The sequence below is a fragment of the Protopterus annectens genome, chromosome 14.part0, assembly GCF_019279795.1.
Source record: "Protopterus annectens isolate FY-2018-M chromosome 14.part0, PAN1.0, whole genome shotgun sequence".
Taxonomy (NCBI): Eukaryota; Metazoa; Chordata; order Ceratodontiformes; family Protopteridae; genus Protopterus; species Protopterus annectens.
The window spans coordinates 994675214-994702371 of record NC_056748.1 but is presented as its reverse complement, the minus strand read 5'-3'; the positions used below and the strand labels follow the sequence as shown (position 1 = coordinate 994702371).

At 38.2% G+C, this 27158-nt stretch overlaps 1 protein-coding gene across 2 annotated transcripts in view; it reads left to right on the top strand.

Annotated features, from left to right (window-relative positions):
- Positions 1 to 27158, top strand: part of FUOM (fucose mutarotase) — a 400356-nt gene that overhangs the window by 177637 nt on the left and 195561 nt on the right. For both annotated transcript variants that reach the window (XM_044056791.1, XM_044056790.1), the window contains one exon: positions 25381 to 25479. In XM_044056791.1, coding sequence (XP_043912726.1) covers positions 25381 to 25479 — 99 coding nt within the window. The remainder of the gene's footprint in view (positions 1 to 25380; positions 25480 to 27158) is intronic.

Sequence of the window (27158 nt, the reverse complement as noted above, 5' to 3'; positions counted from 1 at the left end):
TATAGATAGGTTCATAGATTAGTACTAGGCTAACTGCCCTTGTGGGCCATTTTCAGCCTAGCCAATTGCCCCATGTGAGAATCAAACCCTGCACCTTATGTTTGTAAAGTAAACACCTTAACCATTATGCCAACCTCCCACCCCTAATCCTTTATCGAGGGGGCTGTGAAACTTACCACCTCTGCCTTAAGTAAGGTGAAGTTTGCTTTAGAACAGTTTTTCATTGTGGTTTCCATGGTTGAGGGTGGTGGTGGGGTGTGGACATCCAGGGTGATTAGTTTATGGTCTGATCTAACCAGTGACGGGTTGACCTCCAGTACGGAACACCTGTCACCCATGTTGATGATGACCAGGTCCAATATGTTGTGGCTTCTGATAGGGCAGTTTACCAGCTGATCCAGGGCATTTGAGTTGATAAATTCCAGGAAGCGCTGAGCCTGAGAGTTTGTACTCAAGTAGTTTTCCCAGTTAATGGTAGGGTAATTGAAGTTGCCCAATATCAGGGTGTTCGGTAGGACCTTCATGTTTTCTAGTGTCTCCAGAAAGGCGGAGTGGTGGTCCTGGGTCATGGAGGGTGATCTGTAGCAGGCCACAATTTGCATTGCAGATTTGCCCGATGTTAGCTGCACATGGATGATCTCAGAGGTATCATGCTGCACCACTAACCTGGAGGTGTGGGTATCCTTGATGAATATGGATACACCCCCTCCTTTTGTGTTTCGGTCCATATTCTGTGGGCAAAATGTGTGGCATGAGTTATAGCCCAGTAGTGCTGGAGTGCTCTCTGGAGCCTTGAACCAGGTTTCAGTTACTGCACAGATGTTGACGTTATCCATACTTAGGAGTGCTTCGGCCGCATGCATTTTGAGATTTAAACTCCTGGCGTTGAGTAGCATAACCCTCATTTTTTTACTTGTGCTGTTTACAGAGGTGGGTTTGAATTTTGAGCCTTGCCTAAAAAAGGCACTATGGGGGCAGCAAGAGCCTTGGCCAGTATTCAAAAGCAAGGGGTGACCGGTGCAAGCCGTCTCTTGCGAAGCAACACGGCTTGTCGAGCATGTCATCCCAAGCTGACAGACACTGGATCCCCTTTGAATGACACCAGAAGCTTAGCCAGTTGTTGAAATTGATCATTTTTTCTTTATACTGAGGTATCATTCTTGGTGAGGGCAGTGTGCTACTCAGGGTCAGGGTCATACCCGCCTGGGCTACATGATCAGAGAGCTCTTCCATGTCTCTTTTCATGTAGTCCAGGGAGGTACGTCTCAGGTAATTCACACCAACATGAACAATGACAGAGTCATATTTGTACTTGTTTTGGAGTGACCTGAGTGCTTGTCTTATGTAGGTTTGTCCCGGGGATTACTTCCGTGTCACTATTAGATAGAGGTACAGTAAACTAAACTTTAAAAAGGGCACAGTATACTCAAATCAAGGGGTGGCATAAGCCAAACACAATCGGGCTAGGCTTATAAATGCCCCAGGGCAGATAGCCTAGTATGAACCTATGAACCTGTGAACCTATGTGGCAGATTCTGGCTCCCAACAGGCAGCTAACAGTAACCTTCTCCTTGTCCAGCCTAGTGAGTGGGGCATCAGTGTGCCTGACTATTGAGTCACCTATTACTAGTGTGTTAGGTATGTTATTTCATCTTAAGGGCTGTGATTGTGCGGCACATTGATTTTGTGTTTTATGTGTTGTTTGGTTTGTGACTTGAGGTGAAGGTTTTGTGGGTGTGTTAATTTAATTTATATGTTTTTACACCTTTTTACAACATTTAACAATAACAATCAACTCATTTTTATAACACATATATACATTCTTTTATATACATATATATTTTATGAAATTCGACATCATTAATATGTAGTATTTTGTAGAATCTTTATTTATTGTGATTATTGACTGTATTGTAGTGTATTCAACTTTGTTGCAATTATGTAATGCACTGTCTTTTTAAATGAGGGCGCACTTACAACAGGGTATGGTTGTAAGTGAGGCATAAATAGGGGCTGTAGTACTTTTGGAAAACAGTTCTGAAGAAGTCCTGTGTTTGTAGGATGAAACCTAGGTAAACTCGTTTGTACTAATAAAGGTTGGTTCCAGCTCTTAGTGTTAGCAGTACTTCCTTGGCTCTTCAAAAGGAACCTTGATGATTGGATGGGAGATAGGAAATTCACCCCGGGGATCACGTCAGTCGCCCTGCTAGACATGGGTCCAGGAAAGTAAATATTGCAGGAAGAAATATCCAGGGAATTATTATGGCTAGGCTTGTATAGGCCCTAGGGCCGATAGACTAGTACAAACCTATGAACCTGTATTGTCAGCATGGTAATTTGCTGGGATGTTTGACTTCCCAAAGGGTATAATTATGCATTCCTTAGCATTGAGTTTAAGGCTATGGTTTTGGCACCTTATGTTAATCAGAGATAGATATTTACTCATATTTGTTTTCTTATAAGGTCTCCATATTGTTATTCCATACTTAATTTTGAGTCTAATGTAACTAAGAAAGATTTCATAATTTTTGATTTCCTCGACTTTATAAATCTTTTTATGCAACCTATAGTTCAATAAATAGCATTAACCAATAGGTTGATATGATAAGGAAAGCTTAAAGCTGGAGCTACGCATATATCCAGGCCCTTAAATGAATATACCAGTTCAATCACTGTCAGCTGTACTAAATATTCATATTTCAGTTTCTGTCTCCCAAATTTGATTTGTTTATTTTTTGATGTATTTATCAGCATATTAGATACAAGAGTGGTGAACCTGCAACTCAGGTAGATTTCATCCTAGTAAGGAAGGCACAATGGGCTAAAATCAGAGATTGTGGAGTCATTCCCAGTGAATCAATTGGTCCATAACATAACTGGTTGCCACAGTCAGCTGTAGGCAGTGGTCAGAGAAGGCTCTAAGGTCAATCGAGACTAGGCTGAAGACCAGGAAGTTGACTGGAGCAAAAGCACAAGGTTTCAAGGGAATACTCAGGGTTGTACCACATGAAAAACAAGAGAATGCAGGTGCAGTGGAAGAAGAGTGGCAGTGTCCTACCCACAGGATTACAGTGGCCATCTTCCCTTCCTGCACTCTCAAGTGCCTGAGTCACTATTTGAACACGGGTCACCTGAGTCTTAATAAGGGTTTATCTCTCTATGCCACTAGCTCAGTCTTACTGAATAAGTCATTCATGAATGCATTTAAGAGCATATGCCATTTTTAACTATTTCTTTTCTATCTCCCTTGCCTGCAACTCAGGCAGCTTAAGTTATCCTGCATAAATGAGTGTATTTCTTCTGACTTTTCAGAACTAAACTTTAAATAATTTGTGGTTTAATGTGTCTTAAATTCAGTTATTGGCAAGGCTGTTTAATCTAGTTTAATATTTGTCTATAATTTCTAAATGCCAAGTTATACATTTGCTGTAGGTGTAAATATTTTAATATTCACTGTCATATGTACATATTTTATAAGCTGTATGTAGAGATCATGTTTTTATTTTTTTATCACTTGTGATATTTAATACAGTAACATAATTAATAAATGTTGGCTACCTATCTTTTCCATTGTAGATCTAGACAATGAGTGTTATTGTATTATAAGATTCAAAGATGTGCTGCTCTGTATTGCTAACCATGCATTGTTAGGAGTCAGATGCTTTGGAATGCAGTAGACAGTTGGAGTTGCATGCACAACAAAATGTACCTAAACTGAGCAATGCAACAATGCTATGTAACTATTAGGATATGGCAGAAGGACTTGTGCACGTGATAGTGTATGAGGCAATACTTGTGCACATATAGCACTGAGGGCTGTGAATGAGCCATGCATGAATGCACAAAATGCACATCACATAATGCTGACATGCCATTAGTTTGTAATATGTGATGTGACATCTGTGACATTTAAAAAAGGACTGACCAAACTGCAGAAGTGTGCGAACCAAAAACTCCACAATAAAACCACTGGTATCTTGATGCTGTAAAAAATGCTGGTAGTCCACAAGGTAAAGCAAACAAGTTTATTGTGAGACAAAACAAAGCTGGTAAGCGCTTTTGTCCTTAACAAAAGAACTTCATCAGACATTTTAAATTAAAATTAAACACAGAACACTTTTTAAAAACTCCCTTTGCGCATCACATGATAGTAGCCACTCCCCCTAAGTAACAAAACTTTAAAAGGGCAATACAAACTAATGATGTCATTGACAAAATGTTAATAAATACATGTTAATAGATTATAGATATAAAATAAAATAATCATCCACTTCACAATTTTTCAAAAAGAGCAATGAATAAATATGTTAATAAATATATAAGTAAATAATCATCTGTTTAAAGCTCTCGATTTTAAAAGAGAACTGATGGAGAGGGATTCATTTAAACCTGGCCAGTTCCCGTTTAATAGCAACTGCCAGTATAATTCTCTCTTTTCAAGTAAAGCAGACCATGCACCTCCCCTCATATCCATCTTAATACCATCAATAACAAAGAAATTAAAAGTGTGGTCACTGTTCCCTGTTTTTCAATGGTATCTTCCACATCTGTCATACCAAACAGTAAGCACCAAAACTACTGACCAAACTGCAGAAGTGTGCGAACCAAAACATCTGGAATAAAACCACTGGTATTTTGATGCTTTTGGTGCTTACATTTAAAAAAGGAACACTCTGTGAATAAGAGAATAATGAAATGGACATATCAAGAAACATGAACAGTATCACGTCAAGTTGTCTGCAGTGACAGAATGAATGGTAGGCAAACCTGACATACAGAAATGACTGAAGCAGTAGGTAGTTGCCCCATGTTGCATTTTGTGGTTTGTTAGCACAGGGTGACATACACTAGTGAGAAGCAGAGTATGCTGGCGAGGACACATATAACATACTTACTCAGACTAGAGACACAAATCCACCAAAAGGCTGCAGCTGGATTGTTTAGCTCAGGAACACACAGATCTGTTGGGAGTAAAAGTAAATAATCAACATAAACAAAAATATAAACAACATAAACAAAACAACCTAAATAAAAACTGTCTGTGTCACATGCAGTTTAACAAATTATATGTATAACACACTAGCGTGCTGACATAATCCCAACTAATTCACTAAAAAAAGTCTCCTTATTTACGTTATCTGCTAGCTCTAATTAGAAGGAGTATTTGCATAACATCCAGTACACATGGACAGTGCCTTACTTTGATCCTTTTATTGAATAACTTCAATCCCTTTACTAAATTCTGAATAAATTATAAATTGTGCTGGTAAGTATCTTGCTTATAGTTGCTTGGCTTTAGGTTCACATGTAAGTACTAGTCTAGCTACCCTTGTGGGTCATTTTAGACCAAGCCAGTTTCACTTTTTGTGCTTGAATTAACCAATCCCATTTGGTTAGAGATTGTCCTTGCCCATTCTATGTTTGATAATTACATATTAACCTTAACAAGAATAACTAAGGTCACACCATAGATCATGATGGGACCCATGCATAAGATAAAGCATTTATGAGCTGCCAGTGTCCATTAGTAGCACAGGGGGCAGTCCTGGGGTACATTTTCTCTTTCCCATCCATAGAACCAAGTTGTGCTTGAATATGGACAGGATACTTTGTCATATGTCGATGAGGAGTCTGCTCCAGACCAGCGATATCTTCTGTGAGATATACCTGTCTCTCTCTAAACCATTCTGTTGATTTTGCAGAAGAAGTTCAGACCCCTGATTTGAGTATTTCTAATGCCATTTGACTTGCAGATATGTAATAAATCCATCAGTACTGGGTCAGAGGATGCCTTGTATGCCAGACACAGGACACCTCTTAGCAGGATACTGAATATAGTGACAGGGTTTTGTGTTGCTCCATGTAGGACGTTATATAGGTCTTGTATCCATTTAGTAAGGTATCTCTGTGGGTGTTCCAGTTGTTGCACATGTTTGGACAGATACATGCCCCAGGGGGCATTATACTCAGTGACTGGCCTGATGGGGCTGAGTAAAGGGGGGCAATGACATCCCTAGATCTAGAAACAATCCCTTTGTTTATAAGCTGTGCAATGTAGAAGGATTTTGTTTACAACTATGGGCACATATTGGTCAAACGTTATGTCACTGTCCACATAAGTTCCCAAATCCTGAACAACTTTGTCAATTCTTAGGGGCATATTGTCACTTGGTAGTTCCCCTGGGGTAGGTGACTTCCCAAGGGATACAATCATGCATTTTTGGCATTTAGTTTCAGTCCATGATTTTGTCACTGGTTATTTATTTGGGACAACCCTTCCTGTGGGACGGCTAAATCATCTGTGGTTTCAGTGACTGCTTCCAGCTTGCAGTCATCTGAAAATTTCGTCAGCCAGGGAGACCTTTGGTATTGGCTTTTACTTCAGAAAAGTAGATGCTAAATAGGTGAGGTGCCAGCACAGAATCCTGGGGGATTCAACTGTTGCCTGATCTCTTTGTGGAAGTAACTTCCCCTATTTTGATTACCTGCTTCCTGTCTGTGAGCCAGTTGGCAATCCAGAGTGTGACATAGGGGTGTTATTCCCAATTTATTTAGCTTTTCTACTATGCCATTGTGGGGAATTGTGTCAAAAGCTTTGTCCAGGATGAGTTATGCAGTGTGTACTGTTTTGCCTTCATCCATTGCTTCGGTTACTTTTTCAAAAAGTCCACCAGGTTGAGTAAGTATGACCTGCCCTTGATGAATGCAAATTGAGATGGGTCCATTGTTTGGAGGTTCCCTATGTCCTGATCGATTATTTCCATGATAAGTCTTTCCAGGTCTGTGTTCAGCTACCGAATACTAGAAAACCCGAACCACAAAACAGTGAAAGTAAAACAGCAAAATTGACACTTATCCAACAACAGCAACATCGAAAAATAAAACATTAAATGGCCAAGTTGGCCAACATTGCATATACAACCAACCAAGGTCAGTGGCTGCACATCCCCCCAACTATATATACCATCTGTAAGATTGCACTATAGTGAGAAATAAGGCAAATTGAAAATATTTCCCCTTCACTTACCTTATGCATCGCGTTACTTCCTGATTGTTGGTAAACTATGGCCATTCGATGGATTTTTTTTATGTTACCAATGTTCGATAATTGTCCCTTTCACTGTTTTATGTTCGTTATTTCACAGTTCGAGGTTTTTTGTATTTGGTAGTCGAACATGAATCCAGTCTTTCCATGGCTTTGCATGAGGTTGGTCAGACTTATGTGCTCGTAATTGCCTGGATCTATGGAAGGTCCCCCCTTATGCAGATGCTATGAGATGACATCAGTTCAGCCATATTAGTTTTCATTCATTTGCATTGTATGAGGGCCAGTGTAGGCATGTGCTGTTCTGCAGTAACTTAATTGAGGCTTTAACTATGCTTTGAGCAACTCAGCAAATATTTGTAGAAAGAAAATGGCTGGCATCTAAATTAGTTTGCTCTGTTTACATTCATTCAGAAAATAGCTGATGACTAAACGGTGATATTCTCAAACACACCTGAAAGTGCAATTAGCTAAAGTAAGATTTCTTTTAAAGCATTATTACTGTGTGCTGGTGCCATAATCTTTAGCTATATTTTTGTAGTGATGGAATATTTGAGCTAAATAAAGTGTAGCACTGGCTGCATCCTGTTGCAAACAATGTTACATGTCATATCTGGAGGTATTTCTTATGCATCTTACATTGTGCTGGTTGGACAGCAGGAAGTGCTAAGCAGTGCCAAAGGTAAGAGAATATTACTGCTGCAGAAAAAACAGTCATCTTATAGGTCCTGAGACAGGGTCACTGACGTGATTGGCTATGCTTGTAAAAAGTCATAGGACAGGAATGTGGCATGGAATGTGACAAGTGGTGGCTGGTTACCTTGTTGGCAGCTGACAGTGGTCAGTGCATTTCTTGTATCCTGCCTGGATCTAACATTCTATATCATCCAGAGTGGTACCTGTAATGTTAGTGCGGGGTAGCGGGGACATGAAGTATGTTAGTGCGGGTCAGGGAGGACATGAAGTATGTTAGTGCGGGGTAGGGAGGACATGAAGTGACACATCTCCTAAGATGGTCAGACTGGTCAGTATAATACAGACAAATTTAACCAATACATATTCACAACAAATATGTTCAGTTTCTTTTCAGGTGACCTGCTGCTAGTGTTGGCTAAGTATGTACCTCAGGTTTACAGGCTGTGTTTGCATCCAGCCCAAATATATTTATGCAGCTGTATAGCTTGCATTATTTCTGATCTTATACTGCATGTGACTTTATCTCAGATTCACTTGGAGTACACCTTATCAGTTAGTGTTAATGGTAATATTCTTTTACAGGTAATGCTAGGGTTGAAGATGTTGGTGTCTCTTCCATTTTTTTGCGACTTGGGGAATGATGAGGCCACATCTCAAATGCTGCCCATATCGGTTTCAGACACTGAAAGTTTGGGTATGTTGTATATGGCTGGGCAAGCAAAATGTATGGCAGCATACTCCACCAGGGTGAAAATAATACTACAGTAGAGATGTTAAAAACATGAATAGTTCTGGACTTAGTTTCTTCTGGGAAGGATAAGTCTGCAGTGGTTGCATGTTCAGCACCATGTTTCTCCATTAAGGTAATAATGTGCTGGATAAGAAATGAGTGCTATATCAGATATGTGAATACCACCCATCCAGCCATCATCTTGACTCACTGTCCAGGTCTCACTTCACAGCATACCTCCATAAGTGCAGAGTGTAGATAAATGAAGAGATGACAAGTGTGTGCTACCCTCGGCAAATCTGGTGCTATAAATGCTGTCCAAGAGATGACCACCATTATGTAACAAGATGCAGAGCTGTGCCATGCTTATGTACTTCATGGCCCACACAGGTGGTGTCATAGAGATTTCATGGCCCACACAGGTGGCATCACAGAGCAGCAGGTATCTGTCAGAAGTGACACGGATCAACATTGATGAGCAAAATGAGGGTCAGCTATAGCACATACATCTTCAAAACTGTGGGGAGAATCAATAATGTGCTGTCTGTATCTGTGGTCATAAACCCCATCATTAAATGATGTGGCCAGTTCTGTGGCTTTGCATCATCATCTCTCACAAAACACACTCCATGCACAATGTGGGACACTTTGCAGTGTGACACCTGATGATTGTCATCTCATTGGCCACTCTAAGTGATCCTGAGTTTGAGGACTTCCAACTATTTGGGCAACTTCACATTGTGACACAACACAATAAGGTATCCTGATAAACACCAGTGTGAGTGTTAACCTTTAGGACACTGTTACCAATAGCCCAAAAATTTGTAAGGGGGCATTCCATGGAAGACCCTGGGTGACTCCATGTGGCCTAAAAGATGAGTCACTCCATGGATTACCTGTAGCGCATAGCATGGCACACTGTGGAATATCCAGCTGCTCAAATTAGTCAAAGTTGCCCAATTCCCCCATTAAAATTTAAACTACACATCAAGCCTCAAACCTATGAGGTAAGGGAGGGCATGAGAGTATGTTACCCAGACCCCATTTTAAAACCTGTGTAGGTGAAAGAGTTTTATGTAAACTTGGACTTGCTATATTGAACAATCTACCTGCAGAAGCTGGGAAGCAAATTACAAAAAATAAACAAACATCTCTAATAGAAACTGCCTGCCGTTGCATGAAAGATAATTGTTGAAAACAGGTACTGGATTCTATGACTAATTGAAACTGACAAATCTTGCTTCTGCTGCTGTGAATATTGAAAATATTTGTTTGCATTCATTTCTAAATGACAAACCTAGTAATTACTGGTGAGAATATTGTAAATAATATACACACTATACTGAAAATATTGTAAATACGTTATTTAATGTCACGTTTCTACTGCTGCTTTGTTTATTATCACAGCTGTTTCTTTGATGCTGCTGCATGTTGTATATACACTAAGTAAAATATTGCATCTCTTTTTATTTTATTTGATTTTGCATTTGTTAACTGGGTTGGTCCAGCTGGGTAAGAATTTACCCTTTTTCAGTGGAGACCGAGGGGAAAAGCCCCAAACAGACATACAAGTAGAGACAAGTTTACAATAATACAGAGCAAAACAATGTCATAAATACAATGGATAAGAAAAAAATAATGTACTCCATGGAATTAAACATAGCTATATACAAAAATATAATAATAAGGGTGTAAAAGGAAAAACAATAATAAATCCAAGAGGAATGCAGTAAGGGAATTAAGGTTATAGGTAATCATTTGAAATAATATGGCATTATTAGATTAGTGGCTAGAAGGAGAAATTGCGTAAGTGCAGGGGGCCTCAGATCTGAGGAAGAAACTAGTGCAGGAGTAAAAAAAAAGAGAAACATGCATGTACAAGGGGCCTCAGATCAGAGGAAGAGATGGTGCAGAAGAAGAAAGTAGTAGAGGAGGGGTGTAGTGATTTAGAGGGAGGGTGTAAAAGGGAGGGCATATAGATATAGTAAGTTATAGAAATAGGAAAGGTCTTATAGATCAGACTTAGTGGTAAAGTGGGTATAGAGAGATGAAGGGATTAAGTAGGGTGGTTGCAGGTACATATAGGGTTGATATGGAGATATAGTATCAGGTCATGTTTGAGGATAGAAAGGGAGGCATGGCTTCTGATTTGGAGTGGAAGATTGTTCCAGATAAGGGAAATGGAGTGTTTATAGAGTATATTACATATGTTCTTATTGAGTCTATAGACTTGTAGAAGTGTTTATCGGAGCTGCGCAGGGAACGGGGAGGGGTGTACCAGGACATCAGTTTGGACAGAGATGGACAGTCAGAGTTAGAATTAACTGTAAAAGCTTGGATTAGCTGACATTTGGCCAGAAGGTGTGGGAGTTCAAGCCAATGTAGTTTTGTGAGTGCTGTGCAGTGATGCGATTTATAGGAGCTGCTGGTGACAAATCTAGCAATTTTGTTGTAGGCTTGGTCAAGCTTTGCCAGCAGGTTATTTTGTAGATTAGAAAATAGAGGGGAGCCATAGAGGAGGGCAGGGAGGAGACAGGATTAGGCTAGCAGACATTTTGAGTTGCTATTTCTGTAAAACAGGCCCAGTTTTTGGTGTGTTTTCTGTATGGAATGAAGTATGTGGAGGTCTAGTTTGAACTGGTCATCTATGATGACACCCAAGAGTTTAGTGTGTGAGTCTGGTCTTATGATGGTACCATTTAGAGAGGATAATAAAAATCTGGATTTGTATTGGGCTAGAGTTTTAGGCAGGAATAATAAGAGCTTAGTTTTAGAGGGGGGTTCAGGATGAGTTGATTGTTGGTGAGCCACTTCTCAACAGAATGAAATGATGTTTGGGTGGAATGGTTGAGGTTGTTGCAACTCTTTCTTTATAAACTATATATTTTAATATATTACTTATGTGGCATGGCTAAGAAGGTCTACTAACTAATCTACTAACCTGAAATGAAGAATAAAAATAATATAAAAATAAAATAAAATGATCCTCATACTGGATGTGAGGTGTGGTCCATTTATGTCAATTGTGCAAACTACAATGGCTGTCACATATGACACTCTTCTGCTTGGCGACTTTACAGTACTGTCTGATACACAGTGTGAACAGATCATGCAATGGTTTCAGCACAGTATCTGTTATATATGATGAATTAAATTGTTCTGTGCAGCTTTGCTCTTCTGTGTTTTAATAATGTATGTATCCATGTTTTGGCATTATATGTTGTAGATGGCCCTCACTAAGTCAGTGTCCACATGGGAGTGCTGAATGATTTGTTGCTCAGTTATTCCACTTTATGGAGGCATGCAGGCCATTGCAGATATTGCTGTTTGCCACATGCTGCACCAACATACGCTATTTCACATAAGAAGTTTGCATCAGTGACATTTTTGAATTGCAACACCTCTGTTTAGATACTTCTTTGCATACGCTATCATCTTATATTACACACACACACACACACACACACACACACACACACACACACACACACACACACACACAGAAGCAAATGAACAAAACTATACAAGCTTTGTCTCTGATTTGCCATCACCCTGTTTATATCTAAGAGAACCACCTAAATATGACCAGTTGTTCACAAGTTGTTAGTCTTGTTCTCTGTATTTGTAGAGACATTTCAGTTTAAGAATGCTGTTCCTTGGGAATGACTTCCTAACTTTATAGTCTGTATTTAATTTTCTGAATATTTCATAAATATATTAAGATTTCTTAATTTCTTATTCTGGTTATATTTTAATAAACTTACTTGAAGATCTCTGTCTTTGATTTGCCAATTCAAATCAGCCAAATTAAAGTTAAAAAGAAAGAAAGAATGAAAAAAAAATCAGATTGATGACAAAACATAGACTCAGTAGTGTAATTTTATTGGCTCCTTTTCCAATTTCCTGTTATCACGATGGAATGAATGTATTGCACAGAGGTATAGCTTGTCATTTGCCTTTTAAACATTTGTTACAAGCTGCTGCTACAGTTTATGCCACACACCGAACGCTTCTGTTCTGCCAATGCAATACCATCATTTATTTCTAAATGCTACTGTGCACTGAAGACCAGTCAAGGTTTGCTGATAAAATACCTTATGTTTTTACCACCGTTATTGATAACAGCTTTACTACTCATACTAACATAGTACTGCTTTGTGGACGGCCATAACAACACGTAATGACCATGGAGATAAATGTGAGAGCTTATGGAGGTGGTGTACCACCTTAGGTTCAGTAGATTTTCTTTATATTCTTTTTTAACTTTCTCCATGTCTGTTGACCATCAAATCCTCACAGCAACCATGCCCATTCTTTACCCATCACCAGGGTGAGAACAGAGAACAGCACAACTGTCAAATGGGAAAATTATTCTAACCCTAGCCTCTGCTCCTGTAGCTGATGTGTGCCTCCAGAAGTGAGGGCTTACTATGACTTCCAATGTGCGTGTGAATATTCCTGCACATGCTCAGTGAAGATTACTATGTGGATGAAGGCTGTCAGAGCATAGCACATATCCTCATCTCATACTCAGCATACCATGTGCCACTCTATCTAGTAGGTACTATTATTGCAGTAGGCCAGATCATATCACTCCCTTTATGATGGATGAGTCAGCATCAATCACACATGCCCACTTCCCCTTGTCAGTTCCTCTAACAATTGGGTTTGTTGTTGATCTTGGGTCATATGGTCGACCATCAAGGCTTTATCACTCTATGTCATGGTGGAAACTAACATCAGTAAAAGCATTTGCCATGATCTTCATATGAGGTTGATGTTAAACTGACAGACAAGGGGTTGGGCTCAAAGACAATACAGATGGTGGACTGGCCAGAGAGAAAGAAGCAGAAAGTAATATTTGTGTGGGGAGGGGCAGTTATATGAAGAAATTACCAGATGAGATAGTGTTGGAGCCAGTACTATTTATCTTGTATGTATCAGATACCTTGCTAGGCATAATAAAAAAAGCTGGTACATTGCTTAGGGATGGGGAATAGCCTAAGGAAGTGCTCTGGCTAGGCTGAATTGACAGTGCACTGTCAGTTTGGCTCCAGTGTTAAAAAAATAAACTTATGCACTTTGGAAGTAACAATTCAGCAGCAGATTATGATGTAAGCGATGCCAGTCTGGGTAGTGATCTGGAGTGCTAATCATACATTTACATTAAATCAGCAAGAATGATGTGAGAGGATGGTGGAACAGACCAGCAAACTATTGTTGGACTGGTTTGTCAGGAGAGTGGAAGTGCAGGTAATGCCACTCTGCAGTCCATTTGTAAAGCCACACATGGAATACTGAAAGCATTTCTGGAATATGTTCAGAAAGGTGGAAACACAGCAGGTCTGAGCAGGGGCAGAGAAAGACAATGAGAGTAAAGAGGCAAATGGAAGTGTTGGACAAGTAGGAAAAGACTGAACAGACAGAGGATGCATTGGCAAGAAAAAGGGATAGGGGTATATTTTGTGTTTGCACAAGAAACAGAGACAGAAGGTGGGAACATTACTCAGAAGGAAGGACATAGGGGCAGGGAGAGGGGCAGATATCAGATAACAACCAAGGCCAGTGGAAGAGACACAAACTTTAATGTACATTTTACATTAAAGTTTGGGTCTCTTCCACTGGCCTTGGTTGTTATTTAATACCTTTTTTGCCGGTGTTGTTTTGTGAGAGGGACAGATAGCAATTGGAGGAGATGCAGTTCAAGACAGTTATGATGAAGTGCTTTTTTGACAAAGAAGGTGGTGGACCCCATGAATATCTTACTAGAAAAGATAATACAGGCGACATTATGAAGGGCTTTATGGAAGCTTAGGATCGATGGGTTAGGATTGGGGAGGGATTAGAGAAACTGATGTTCTGGGTTAGTGTTTGAAGAGAGGAAGAGAAACTGAAGTTCAGCTGTAACATTTGTGTAGACTTCATAGAACAGTAATCTTCATTCAATTGCCATCGCGTATGCTCTTATAGGTATATTTTTTATACGATATTATGTTTGCTCACTCATTTTATACAGTGTATTTTAAGAATAATTCTGTTAGCAGGAGATACTTTTTTATATGGTAAATGCATGTAATTTTGCAAGAACACCCAAACTTGCCTTGATGCATATGGTATGTGAAATTGGAATATCCCCATCTATGTTTTGGCTAGCCCATGTGTGTTTTGCTCAACTGTGTTTTTGGCTGAGCATTGTTTTGACTTTGGAAGCCCTTTTTAAATTGATGACTTCGGGATCACCATTCCTGTACATTTGAACTTGTTACTGTTTCTTTTATAGGATATTAACTGGGATGAAGTAACAGCAAGAGAAATTGAAAACAAAATTAAGAAATGCTTCTAAATGGAAAACCCTAGGCCCATATAAACTTTTGGCTAAAAGTATTATCACCTTTGCACAAAGATTTAGCCCTGAGTATGAACTATTTATATGTGTACTCCCCAACGGACACCTACCTGGTTAACAACAGAAAAATTATACTCCTTGTGACAAACTGAAATGCTACCAGCCCAGCTAGCTGGGATTTTGTAAATAATTATATGTCGCTTGAAAATATTAATATGATTTATATAGAAATGTGACACTGCCAGCCCAGCTATCTGGAATTTTGTAAATAATCATATGTCATTTGTGAACATTAATATGATCCATAGGCTTGTCTTACAAATGTAAGAAAATTATATTATGTGGATATTAAACTACTGGTGCAGAAGTGTGTGTTAAACTGTATGTTATCTACTGAGCTTCAAGAATGTAACCACAGTGTACCCTACTGGAAAAGAACAGAAATGTGTATACCTGTTCAAATGTATGTTTTAATAGTAGTAGCTGGAACATACAGAGTTAACTTGCAAACCCTCAAGAAAAGCAAAGAGTTTTATGACTGTGTTTATCTCAGTTTCAAGGCAGCTAGGAGACAGTATGTCTACAGTTAGAGGTTTCTTTCCATTGTCTGGAAATAGAAATAATTACATGTTTCAAATGTAAAAGTGTTTAACTGTTTTACAACTTCCAGTTCTAGGCAAACTTCTGAGAGATAAGTATTTTTCACAGAGAAATGTTAAATTTTAAGTTTCTGTTAGCCTGGGAACTGAAGGCAGAGGTGACAAAGAGTGATGTCATCCAGCTGACCCAGCAGTAATGTGTTGTTATTAATTTAAGAACTATCTCTCAGATAAAGTCTGTGCATTTGGTATGTCTTTGGATCTGACAATATCCTCTATTCAGCACTTCTGCCTTGCTAATAGTAAGTGCTAGATTACAGTAATCTCTCTTAGGTATAGATAGAAATATAATAAGATTAGTTTAGATGTTTTCTGTATTTATGTGAGACTGTCCTGCAATGTTGTTTTAAAATATTTCCTGTGATTCTGAACTCTGTTGTCACCATGTTGAATTATTGAGCATTGTCTTGTGCTTTTATTATTTATTATTAAATATATTTAAACCTTTTAATTGTGGCTGGTTTGTTTAGAGATATTTAAGCTCTTAGCGTACTTGCACATGTATTTGGTGGCACTGTATAGGCCACTCCTAAATAGCCTTAAAAGTCTTGGTCACACTTACAATTTGATAATAGTAACATTACATCCTTTGTAAGGGCCTTATGGTAGCTGATAAGTAGTGGTTGGTTGCAGCTGGTACTACCTTATAGTCTGTGCAGAAGAGGGCATAGCTAGTAAACCTGTGCTATCCTTCCTCAGGAGTGTCTGTATGTTTGCATATAAATCAAATCTCAAAGTGTGTGTGTGTGTGTCAGCTACTTGGGCAGGGATACAAAGCACTGGTTAGACAGAGAGGGTGCTGGAGGTTTTGGCTTGACAACTCGGCTGAGGTCTTAACCCTATAGTTGTGCCAGTGGGGAGTCATACTGGGGATTTGGAGAAAGAGGGAGAAAGTAGCCCCAGACTGACTGTGATCTCTGTGTGCTCTTAAGGGAAATTGTACTTTACTGTGTGTGTGTACTTGTCATCCTCCTAATGTGTACATTCTTCACTGGTGCTAGTGGTAAGGATTGAGGCTCCTTGATTACTAGGCCAGTGCAAGGGCATCACACTCCTCCTTAACAGTGAACTTACAAGCCATCCAAAAAAATATAGGCCAATAACTTGCCTTCTGACAAATAATGGAACTGATGTTGACAAAGTTTATAGTCATTTAGAAGAAAACTCAAAACCATGACACTAGAACAAAGGGATCATTGTTGCTAAATACAGTCGCAATGAAGAATTGTAAAAATGGGAAGAACCTAAGTATAGCATGACTAGATGACAAAAATGCATTTGACATAATCCCATATTCATGGATAAAGGAGTTCTTACAGATGTATAAGATACAACCTACATTGATTGGTTACATTGACTATGAAACAGTGGCAAAGCACTTTTCAATTTAAGTCATGACAAAGGGCAAATTATTAACCCCAGGATAAAAATTCAAAGGGGAATATTCCAGGGTGAGTCTTTGTCACCATTGCTGTTTTGCCTTGCCCTTAACCCATTAAGATATCTACTTAACAGATTAGATCTTGGTTATAATTTGGTTCCCAGAAAACATCCACGTGTAAACACTTCTCAGCATCTTTTTGTGGATGACTTAAAAATGTATAATTCATCAGACGAGGAGTCTCACGTTGTTAAAACTTTCTCAGATTATATAAGAATGTCATTTGGACTTGATAAATTCAGCATCTCTATTGCGTTTCACAGGGTCTTCATAAATATTTCTCCAAAATGTGCCTATTTCTTCTTTTTGTGGTATTTTTGATCCCTTTGCTTTATTTCCCAGTTCAGTATAAAACTTTTTTGGGTTATCACTAAATTGCTTATTTTGTATTTTTGCTTTATATTTATCTGCATATCTTCTAAGTTTTCTGCAAGGGATAATATCTTTAGTTTATTATTTGCAGTAGTGTACATTGGATCCTGATCTGTTCTAATACTGTGAATTGCTTTTATCACATTTGTGTAAGTATTTTTGTTGATCTGTTCCCTCTTCTATAATCATCAAACAGTGACACTTATTGTCTTAATTGCTTTGTATTTTCTCTGTTTTTATGCTTCCATGATGGCATTTAGTTTCTTCCCTTTCTTTTCCCTATTGTCCTATATTTTTGTGGTAAGACTTTATCTGTTATTAATTTAGCTGCACAGTAGTATATCTTATTTACTTCTGTTATGTGACATGAATTTCTGTTAATAGTCTTGATTACTGTGTTCCTTTATCAGACTTCTAACATTTTGGGTCTTGTTGACTTTCTGTAGTCTATTGCTTTCATCGATATTAATATATCTATCCATCTCTGTTAAGTCAAGCAACTCTTCCCTTAGATTATTTTCTTCTAAACTTTATTTCCCTGCGTATTCTTTATACTCCATTTCCGACAGGCATTCTATAGAAAGTTTCAGAACATCTTCCTGTGACATATTCTCCTCAGCTGCATCCTGTGTCATCCATTGCTCTTTCATATGGGAACTCATTGGCTCATCATTCTAAAATATTGACTGTCAGAGTTGCCAGTGTTTCCTTCTCCTTTTCTTGCTGTACAACTCCAACTGAACTTTTGTACTGGTTTCCTTCTGAAGGAGAATCTTCATGTGGCAACTGATCAGATGCTTCCCATTCAACCTGTTTCTCCTTAATTTGGGGACTTGTTGTTCCATCATGCTGTGACATAACCTGTATTAGACTTTCTACACTAAATCCTTTACTTTGCAGGTATTCAATAACTTCAGTTTCTAGTTGTTTAATGTCTGATGTACTAATCTTTTGTTCTACATTCCCCTTTGTGAACTTATTTTTTGTAATTTCAGTTTTTGCATATCTGGGTGCCTTTGCTTGTATTTTTCTTCAAATATCTTTGGAACTGCTTTTTGTACTGATTAGTTTGGCTTTCTCCTTTCATAAATATCACACCATATCAGATATCTTTTTCTTTACAATGCCCATGTTTAGTTTTTTAATACCTTTCAAAAATCTATAGGTTTTGTGCTTTATATGTTTGTACTTCCTCTGTTACTTCTTTTTCCAAGCAGCCCAAAATTTCTTTGCCTGTGTAATTTTTTTCATGGATTTGTTGTATTATTGAACACAAATTTGCATCTGAAGTTTTTGACAGTTTTTCTTCTGCAAGTATTTTTCTTTCCTCTAGTTTCTCTCTTAATATTTTTGAAAATCTTCTAGATGGACATTCTGGGCTTCTTGTATAACAGTATCAATGCATAATTTCTTCTTATCTTCAATTGTCCACTCTGTCTTCTGTTTGGCTCATTTTAAGCCTGTCAGTTTTTGTGGGTTTTTTTCTTGGACTAACTCCATTGTAAGAATTTTTTTGTGTCTTGAGGATTCTACATTTCCATTTTTTCCAGTCTCGGCACCAGTGCACATACCAGGATTGGGCACTTTTTTTTATCCTGGGACTTGTGCACCTATCTGTCTTTTTTATTTTTTAACCTACTTCTCTTCCTGATACATGATGTATAAAATAATATATATATATATATATATATATATATATATATATATATATATATATATATATATACTGTATACATATACACCATGTGAAGGTACTCATCAAGACTTGAAGATGAATTTAGTTCCAGCAATACTATTCCCCTTTTCTTGCTGATTTTTATCATCTTTCCATTTAGGTAGTTAGCCCAGTAAGATGATGAAGCAGATCCAGTTTTCCCTCAGGTGATTTAAATTTTTTTTTGAAGGAATGTGCATTTTGGTTTGTTTTAGTGCTAGAGGGATAGAGATCCACAGGTTTGAAATTGGTTTTGAATATAGGGAGTACCCTATAGAATTATAAGATTTTGTTATAGTGAGCAGAGATTTGCCTTTGTAGCTTTGTTGTCATTCAGGTGAATAGAGTTTTATGAAGCTTTTTTATGGTTGGACAGTTGTCTGGCTTATATAATGTTTTTGTGTACAGGAGCAAGTTATGCTATATACAGGGAACTGTGTAATTCTAGCTAGTTAAGTTCCCTGAGTGCTAGATAGTGGTGTGACTGGTAGTGATGATTTGCAGCAAATCTGGAGGTTTTGTTATAACACTGTTCTAGCTTTGCCACCAATGTAGCTTGCAGGTTACTGAAGATGGGGGAAGCGTACAGTGGAGAAGACCATAAATAAGCAGATGTTATACATTTATTAGCTTCATTTTATTTATTTATTATTTATTTACATTTGTTGACCGAGAGTGTCCGACTGGATGTAGGTCCATTTTCAGCAGAGGCATGGGGAGAAAAGCTCCACAGTTAAAAGTTACAGACAGTAGTTACATTGGATTTACATAACAATTAACAATTTGATCAACATAGAAGGAGGGAGAAAAGGACCTGTACCAATTGGCTAGACAGAGGGACCGAGCAAGGAAAGATGTGCAGCAGGTAAAGGTGATAAAGGATAATGAGGGAAACATACTCCCAAGTGAGGAGAGTGTGTTGAGCAGATGGAAAGAGTACTTTGAGAGTTGATGAATGAAGAGAATGAGAGGGAGAAGGTTGGATGATGTGGGGATAGTGAATGATGAAGTGCAATGGATTAGCAAGGAGAAGTAAGGATAGCTATGGAGAGGATGAAGAATGGAAAGGCTGTTCATCCAGATGACATACCTGTGGAAGCATGGAGGTGTTTAGGTGAAATGGCACTGGAGTTTTTAACCAGATTGTTTAATGAAATCTTGGAAAGTGAGAGGATGCCTGAGGAATGGAGAAAAAGTGTTTTGGTACTGATTTTTAAGAATAAGGGTGATGTGCAGAGCTGTAGTAACTACAGAGGGATTAAATTGATCAGTCACAGCATGAAGTTATGGGAAAGAGTAGTGGAAGCTAGGTTAAGAAGGGACGTGATGATTAGTGATCAGCAGTATGGTTTCATGCCGGGAAAGAGAGGTTTTCTAGTGGAGGGATGTTTTGTCCAGGTGGGAAGTAGCATCCAATTATGTTGATGGTTTTATTTTGGTTTATTTTGAGGTTGGTATATATTATTTCTTCACTGCCTATTTGTGGAGCTGATTATTTTAAGAAATGGATGTTTAGATGCTGTTTAAATATTATAGCTATACCGCATCCTTTCTTGTTTAGCCGGACTACTCTTAGTATGCCATAACTGGTAGGGAGGATTTGCTCATTGGTAATATGAGATTTTAGCCAGGTTTCTGTCAGGATGACTATATCTGGGGAGTACAAGTCTATGGTGGCATGGAGTTCATGGACCTTGTTGGATATACTTCTAATATGTAGGCTTAGTAGAAGGAGGTCACTTGGCTTTCTATTGGCTGTGATTTGGGTGAAGTTGTGGTTTCTAGTCTGATTATGAGGAGTGGGGTTGGAGATGGTGGGGCCAGGTTTGGGGTGGATGTCTCCACTTAGGACTAGTTTTGATATGCATGAGATTATTAGTTTTCTCAGTTTTTGAATGTGTTTGTTTATTATGGAAACTTTATGAGTATCAGTGAGGAATGCTTTTACTGTGTATTAGGAACCTAGTTTCTGGTGTGTTGTCTTTATGGCTTGGTTAATGCATTGATCAAAGTTCAGCTGGTCATCAATGATGACACCTAGGAGTTTAACCTGGTGAACTTGTTTAATCCTTGTTTTAACAGAAATAATAGTAAAAAATGTCTTTTGATTTGAGAGGGATTTGGGTGTCGATAGTATTAGTTTTGTTTTATTGGGATGTAGTAGGAGTTGAGGTTTGTTTAGCCAAGATTCGATACAACAGAATGCACGCTGGCCTGTGTTTGAGGTTTTGTTACTGTTTTTGCTGTGCAGATCAGGGAAGAGCTATCAGTGTATTGCACTGTAGTGGCTTGTTTGCTGGCAGTATGAAGATCATTAAAAAGAGGTTAAAGACCAGGAGACCTACTACAGAACCTTAAGGGGCTCCTATTTTACTGGGAGGAAAGTAGAGATGCCATACTTCCATTTGACTGCATGAAGTCTGTTGGATAGGTAACTATCGAACCAACATAGAGAGATGTTGGTTAGTCCTATATTAGAGAGCTGGAGTAAGACGGTTCATGAGACATGGTATCAAAGGCTTTAAATAAGTCTAAGAAATATGTAAAGATTAGATTACCTTTATTTCTTTGTGTGTTAACAGTAGATCTGAAATGAAGAAGAGGAGTATTAGTGCTGTGGTGAGGCCTGAAGCCCTGCAGGGTAAGGGTGAGCAGTGGATTTTCTGGTAAGCTGAGAAGATGAGTATGCAAGCATTTCATCAGTGTCTTAGATATGGGGGCTAGAATGACTGTTGGTCTACAATTAGGAAGTTTCTTTGAGGTACCTTCTTTGTACAAGGGCAGTAGAAGTAATTTTTTTCTATATGGCTGGAATAACACTTTCAGATATGAACTGATTTATTGCAATGGAGATAGGATAGGCTATGGGATCAGCTGCCATTTTAAGGTTGCCAGGGCATATATGATATGTTTCAGTTTAAGAGGAAGTTTTTTGATAGTTCATAGATTCATAGGTTTATACTAGGCTTATGAGCATCAAAGTCTTTTTAATCCTAGCCATGCAGCCCAACCCAGTTTTGTCCCTGAGTACCTTGGATGCCTATATGGTGGGGTATGTTAGTAAGGAGGTAGCTAAAGCTTATGTGGTGGGTATGTTAGTTGGGGATTAATTTACTTACTGTCAGCCTCTATCCATCAGAGCCATGGGGTTAAACCAGAGGTGAATTTGATTTCTCATTCAGTGATCAAGGTTTTGTTTGAATCGGGTCAGGGATGAACTCTGCTTCATGTGGATGGGGGCAGTATGCAGTTTTTCCCTCACCCATATCCTTGATGACCCTCTCAAAGAAGTCCACCATGTTCAGTAGGCAAGACGTTCCCTTATTAAAGCCAATTTAGGATGGGGTCAGTGCTTGTAGGTTGCCATTGTCCTTGTTAATCATTTCCATGGTAATTCTTTCCATGACTTTGCATAGTAGACTTTTCAGACTGATGGGTCTGTAGTTCCTATGGTCAGCTGAAGGTCCACCTTTTTGAAGAAGGATGCAACCCTCCAGTCACCTGGCACTTAACCTGTTTTGAGGCTGTAACTGAAGTGTGCCTCAAAGGTCCTGTTAGGTCATGTTTTTGGCTTTTTAGGAGGCAACCGAGGATATTGTCTGGGCCCACTGAAACAGTGTTTTTGGCCTTGATGAGCACTGCCAGACCTGTTCCCTGTTGATAGTTGGGGGGATATGCTAGCAGGATTTCCTAGGGGGTAGTGGGGGGTGAAGTTAGAGTTAAATTTATCAGCCAGTAGATGCGCTATGTCACTCTGGTTATTGAAGGTTGTGCATTTATGACCAGTTCCACACATTGCTAAGTGTTACCTTTAAGATTCCTGACATAGCTGAAGAAGGCCTTGTAGTTGTCCCTTAGCCAGGGAGCTATCTTGATCCTCTAGCTGGTCTTGTTGGACTTTATTAGACCTCTTAATTTCTTGTTTATTTTAACCACAGAGCCGTTTTCTTATGAGAGTTGCTCTGTCTGATTTTCACCATGACTTTTTTTATATTGCTATTATACCCTGTTAAGGTAAGGATTTGTTTTTGGTGTTATATTTTGGCTTACTTCTGGTAGGTAGGGCAGCCATTTGCATGTTTGTACAGGGTTTCTATGCAGTAGGGACCAGCTGGAAAAAGAAATAGTTCAGCAAATTTGGGTGTTATAGCAGAGGTTTGAGTTGGTCTGGTGGGTTGCTAATTTTAGATTTGACTGTTTCAGTGAAGTGGTATTAAACTGGTTGGCTACACTACTTGTTGTGTTTGCAAGTTTGAAGTTTGCTGTGTGTCTTGTCCTGGATGTAATAATTTGTTAATGGAGTGCTAGAATGTTTTTGGATTGCTAATAATGGAGTTTTTTAGTGTGAAGTTGTATATTTTTTTGTATTTTTTAATTACATACTTAGTTTGGTTTCTTAGTTGTCTAAAGTTTTGGAAGGTGGCAGCTGTTTTATTTTTTATCCAAGCCTTCCAAGCTTTGTCTCTCTGTCCCATGTTATGCAGAGTGTATTGTCAACTATTAGGCTGGGTTGGATTAGACTCACATTGTTCTGGTTGGGTCTAGTGAGTTAAGTATACTTAGGAAAGAATTTGTTCAATACTATTATTGCATCGTCTATTGGAAGTCCATGAGAGATTCTCAATTATATGCTTTTAGAATATTAATAAAGGTCTGTTAAAGAAGTTAGTCTTCTTATCTGTATAAAGAGATGTGCTTTAGAGCTAGTCTTTGAAGTTCTGGCAGCAATAATTGATTGAGGGTCACTAAGGCTGTCAGATAAGGTGCCGGAGTCACAGATTAGGTCGGGAAAATGCTAGAATCCAGTAACTTTATCATTTCTAGTTGGTGAGGTAATTAGTTGGGTAAATGTATACAGCTGTATAGTGCTGGTAGAATTGTCAGAATATATTTGACAATCTATATTTAGATCACCTAGTATGATAGTTTCATATGGGGACTTTCTGTTATACAACAGGGAAATCCATATTTCACTCTGGCTTATCTTCATTTTGACTAAACATACCTTATCTAAATAGTTAACATTCCAATGTCACCTTATCACTGTATTTTGCAAGTATGAGCTTATGAATAAAAAAATTTCTAATATCCGTTGCATGCCAAATAAGCACACACACACACACACACACACACACACACACACACACACACACACACACACACACACACACACACACACTTAAATTTTGCATATCCGCATGCACATCTTCACATTCTGGGAACTCTATATTGGCAAGCTGCACAAGAAAGGTATTCTCACTTATATTTATTGGTGAATATTGCTCTGTCTTCCATAACAGTATCTTCATGATATGGCCTAGATGAGCAGTTAGAGCAATTAACTTCAAAGTAAAAAAGTCTCCATAACAATAACACGTTTTAATGCCTTAAGTTTTGTATTCTCCTCAAATGCATTGACTTTTCTTATTTTCCTTTTCTCCCCCTTTCCTTTTCTTGCTGTTGTGTATCTAGTGAAATGCCATATGCATTATTTATGGTCAACTTAGTAAAACAAAATGGTCAAGGGTCACTTTGACAACCACAGTTTATTAACATGACTGATGCCAAAAATACCAAAAGATATGTGTGGAAGGAATACCTCTTAAACTCTTTACCTCCTTCAGACCCTTGTGTAATACAATCTGCTCTGGGACCATTGCATTAGGGAGAAACATCCTATGAATGCAATTTGGCAAATGTCTTTTCACTGAGTTAGTGTTAGCGAATTCTGACTTTTTGAACTGTAACATGATGGAAAGATTTATTGCCATGTAAACACACAAAATATTCCTCCATGGAGATGTGCGTTATCTTTTTCTTCACCCATAATTTGAAATGTCATCTGAAGTTTTGGGCTTATCATTAAACTCAACCTTCCATTCACTGGTACATGTAGTATTACTTTTAATAGGATTGAGTTTGTTTGCATGGATACCTAGAAAGGATTTGTTTAGAACCTTTTCCTCTGACTGCTCAGGAATGAGGCATTTCCCATGTAGCCGTCGACAGTTATTGTTACATTTTTAATAAAAATCCTTTGTTTTGGCATTCTTGACCAAAAAAGTCCCCTGAGATGGCTAACAATACTTGCATCGCTTATTTTTAATAAACTTACATTTACTTTTTTGTCAATTATTGGTTCATACATGTATGTACAGACAGACACATAGGAGCTATAATGGATTAACATTATGCTGAGACACTCCTTTACTGAGTTAAGATGGCAGATGACACTGAGATCATATTTCAGTGTCTGGAATTGTATATCTCAGAACTAAGGCATCTTTTTATACATGTATTATTTTTCTGAATGAGTTTACTGTATATCTTCAATGCATTTCATAAGTATGTATTTTCCTTTATGTAATATTTTATAGGCTGCTGTCATGGACCTTGTAGAAGATGATAAGAAGCGAAAACTTCAAACTCCAGTTTGGGATACTTATCTGGAATTACTCAAGGATGCTGGCTGTGCTGTAAGTCCTCTAGAATAACTTACTAAATTAGCTTCTTTCTGATTACTGCAAACATCATCTGCATTACTGAGAAGGCCTGCGTTTTCAGAGTTGTTGTTTTCCCTTCAGAAAGTTATTAGATAAAATTATTATCTCATGGGCTAAGGATTTATAATTATTCACTTGGAAACTCTGAATTGGGCATATGGAAGTGAGGCTGGTATATGTAATACTACCTGTTCAAAGGTAGTTTAATTTAGTTATATAAAAAACAATCTCAGTTTTCTAAAGCGTTTTTTTGTTTATTGGATAGTGCTGTAACTCCTGCAATCGTATTCACCAGAGTTCCTATTTCCTTTCAATCCCTCAGTGCACCCCCCCCCCCCAGAATGGATCCCAGTTTGAACATTTATTCAAAAACTACAGTCTACACATACATTTTAGCCAGTTTTTCTCCTTCCAGACAAATGGCATACTTACAAGTACATGGTTAACTGCTGTTATTTAAATGATGAACACACAGGATTAAGGCTGTGCTCTGTTAATTTGCTGCTGTCTGTAGCCCAGAGTACAGAGGTTGATTTCTTCCACTCTGTCTACCTAGCGTGAAACTCTAAGAAAATCACTTAACTAGACAGTGCTACTGAGTTGCCCCTGAATAGGGGCTGTTGCGTCTGTAGGGCATACACAGTTAATGAATGTATAAAATACAAATAAAAAAAAAAAGTAAGGTAAGAATGCTTACATAAAAAAGTCAGGCAAAGATGGAATGTTTATATTTTGATGTGGACTGGCCCCAACTTCTGTATGCATAATTCTTTTTTTTTTTTTTTTTGCTGGCTTTCTGTGTGTGCATATCTCTCAACCCCTTATTGCCTGAATTCTAGGCAAAGCTAAAAATAATGGTTACGACAAATGCCCCAAATCAGGCACAGAGTTTAAATGCTGCTCTTATAGACTTAACAAATTTGATGGAATAACAAATGTTTGCATTATCATGCATTTTCTGAAGTATATGAAACTTAAATGAGTGTCATTTTTAGTAACTTCAGTCCTCAGTGATTTGCCAGAAAAACACAAATTTTATGAAGAACAGACCAAAATGTGAGACAGAATCACAACTTTCTGCAAATTTCTGGACAATTGAGAGGTATGTGTGAGTGTCCATTTTGCACGTTATTTTTATTAACATGAAGTAGTTATATACATGATTCAGTCCAATGAGATGTTTCATGGAGCTAATGCAATTTAAAAAGTAAAATAACTGGATGAATTTTTTCTCCTTTTAGTGCATCCATTTGTCATCTGTGTTTTCTGATTTGCTTGCTTGATAACTGAAAGGATAGAGTTTCTTAAATGCAACATGTGTATGTGACAGAAGGAGTGCTTACTCCACACTAGCTTATCGTATAAGCTTTTACATTGGTTTGTTTGCTGAATATACATATTTAGTGGTATATCTTGCTGTAATATCTAAAGTACAGGTACCCCCCCATTCATATATATAATGATTTAAATAGTGTATGTTTGCTGAATTACATGCACTGTATGCATATTTCTCATCTGGTTGCACCACGGTATTCCTGAAGCAGTAAGTAAAGGTCACATTCGCATCACATTTAACCCTGTGTATTAGTTTTATTAGTGTAACATGCTTTACAAATTCAGACCACTGGTAATGCAGCCAGTTTGTTTGTGCA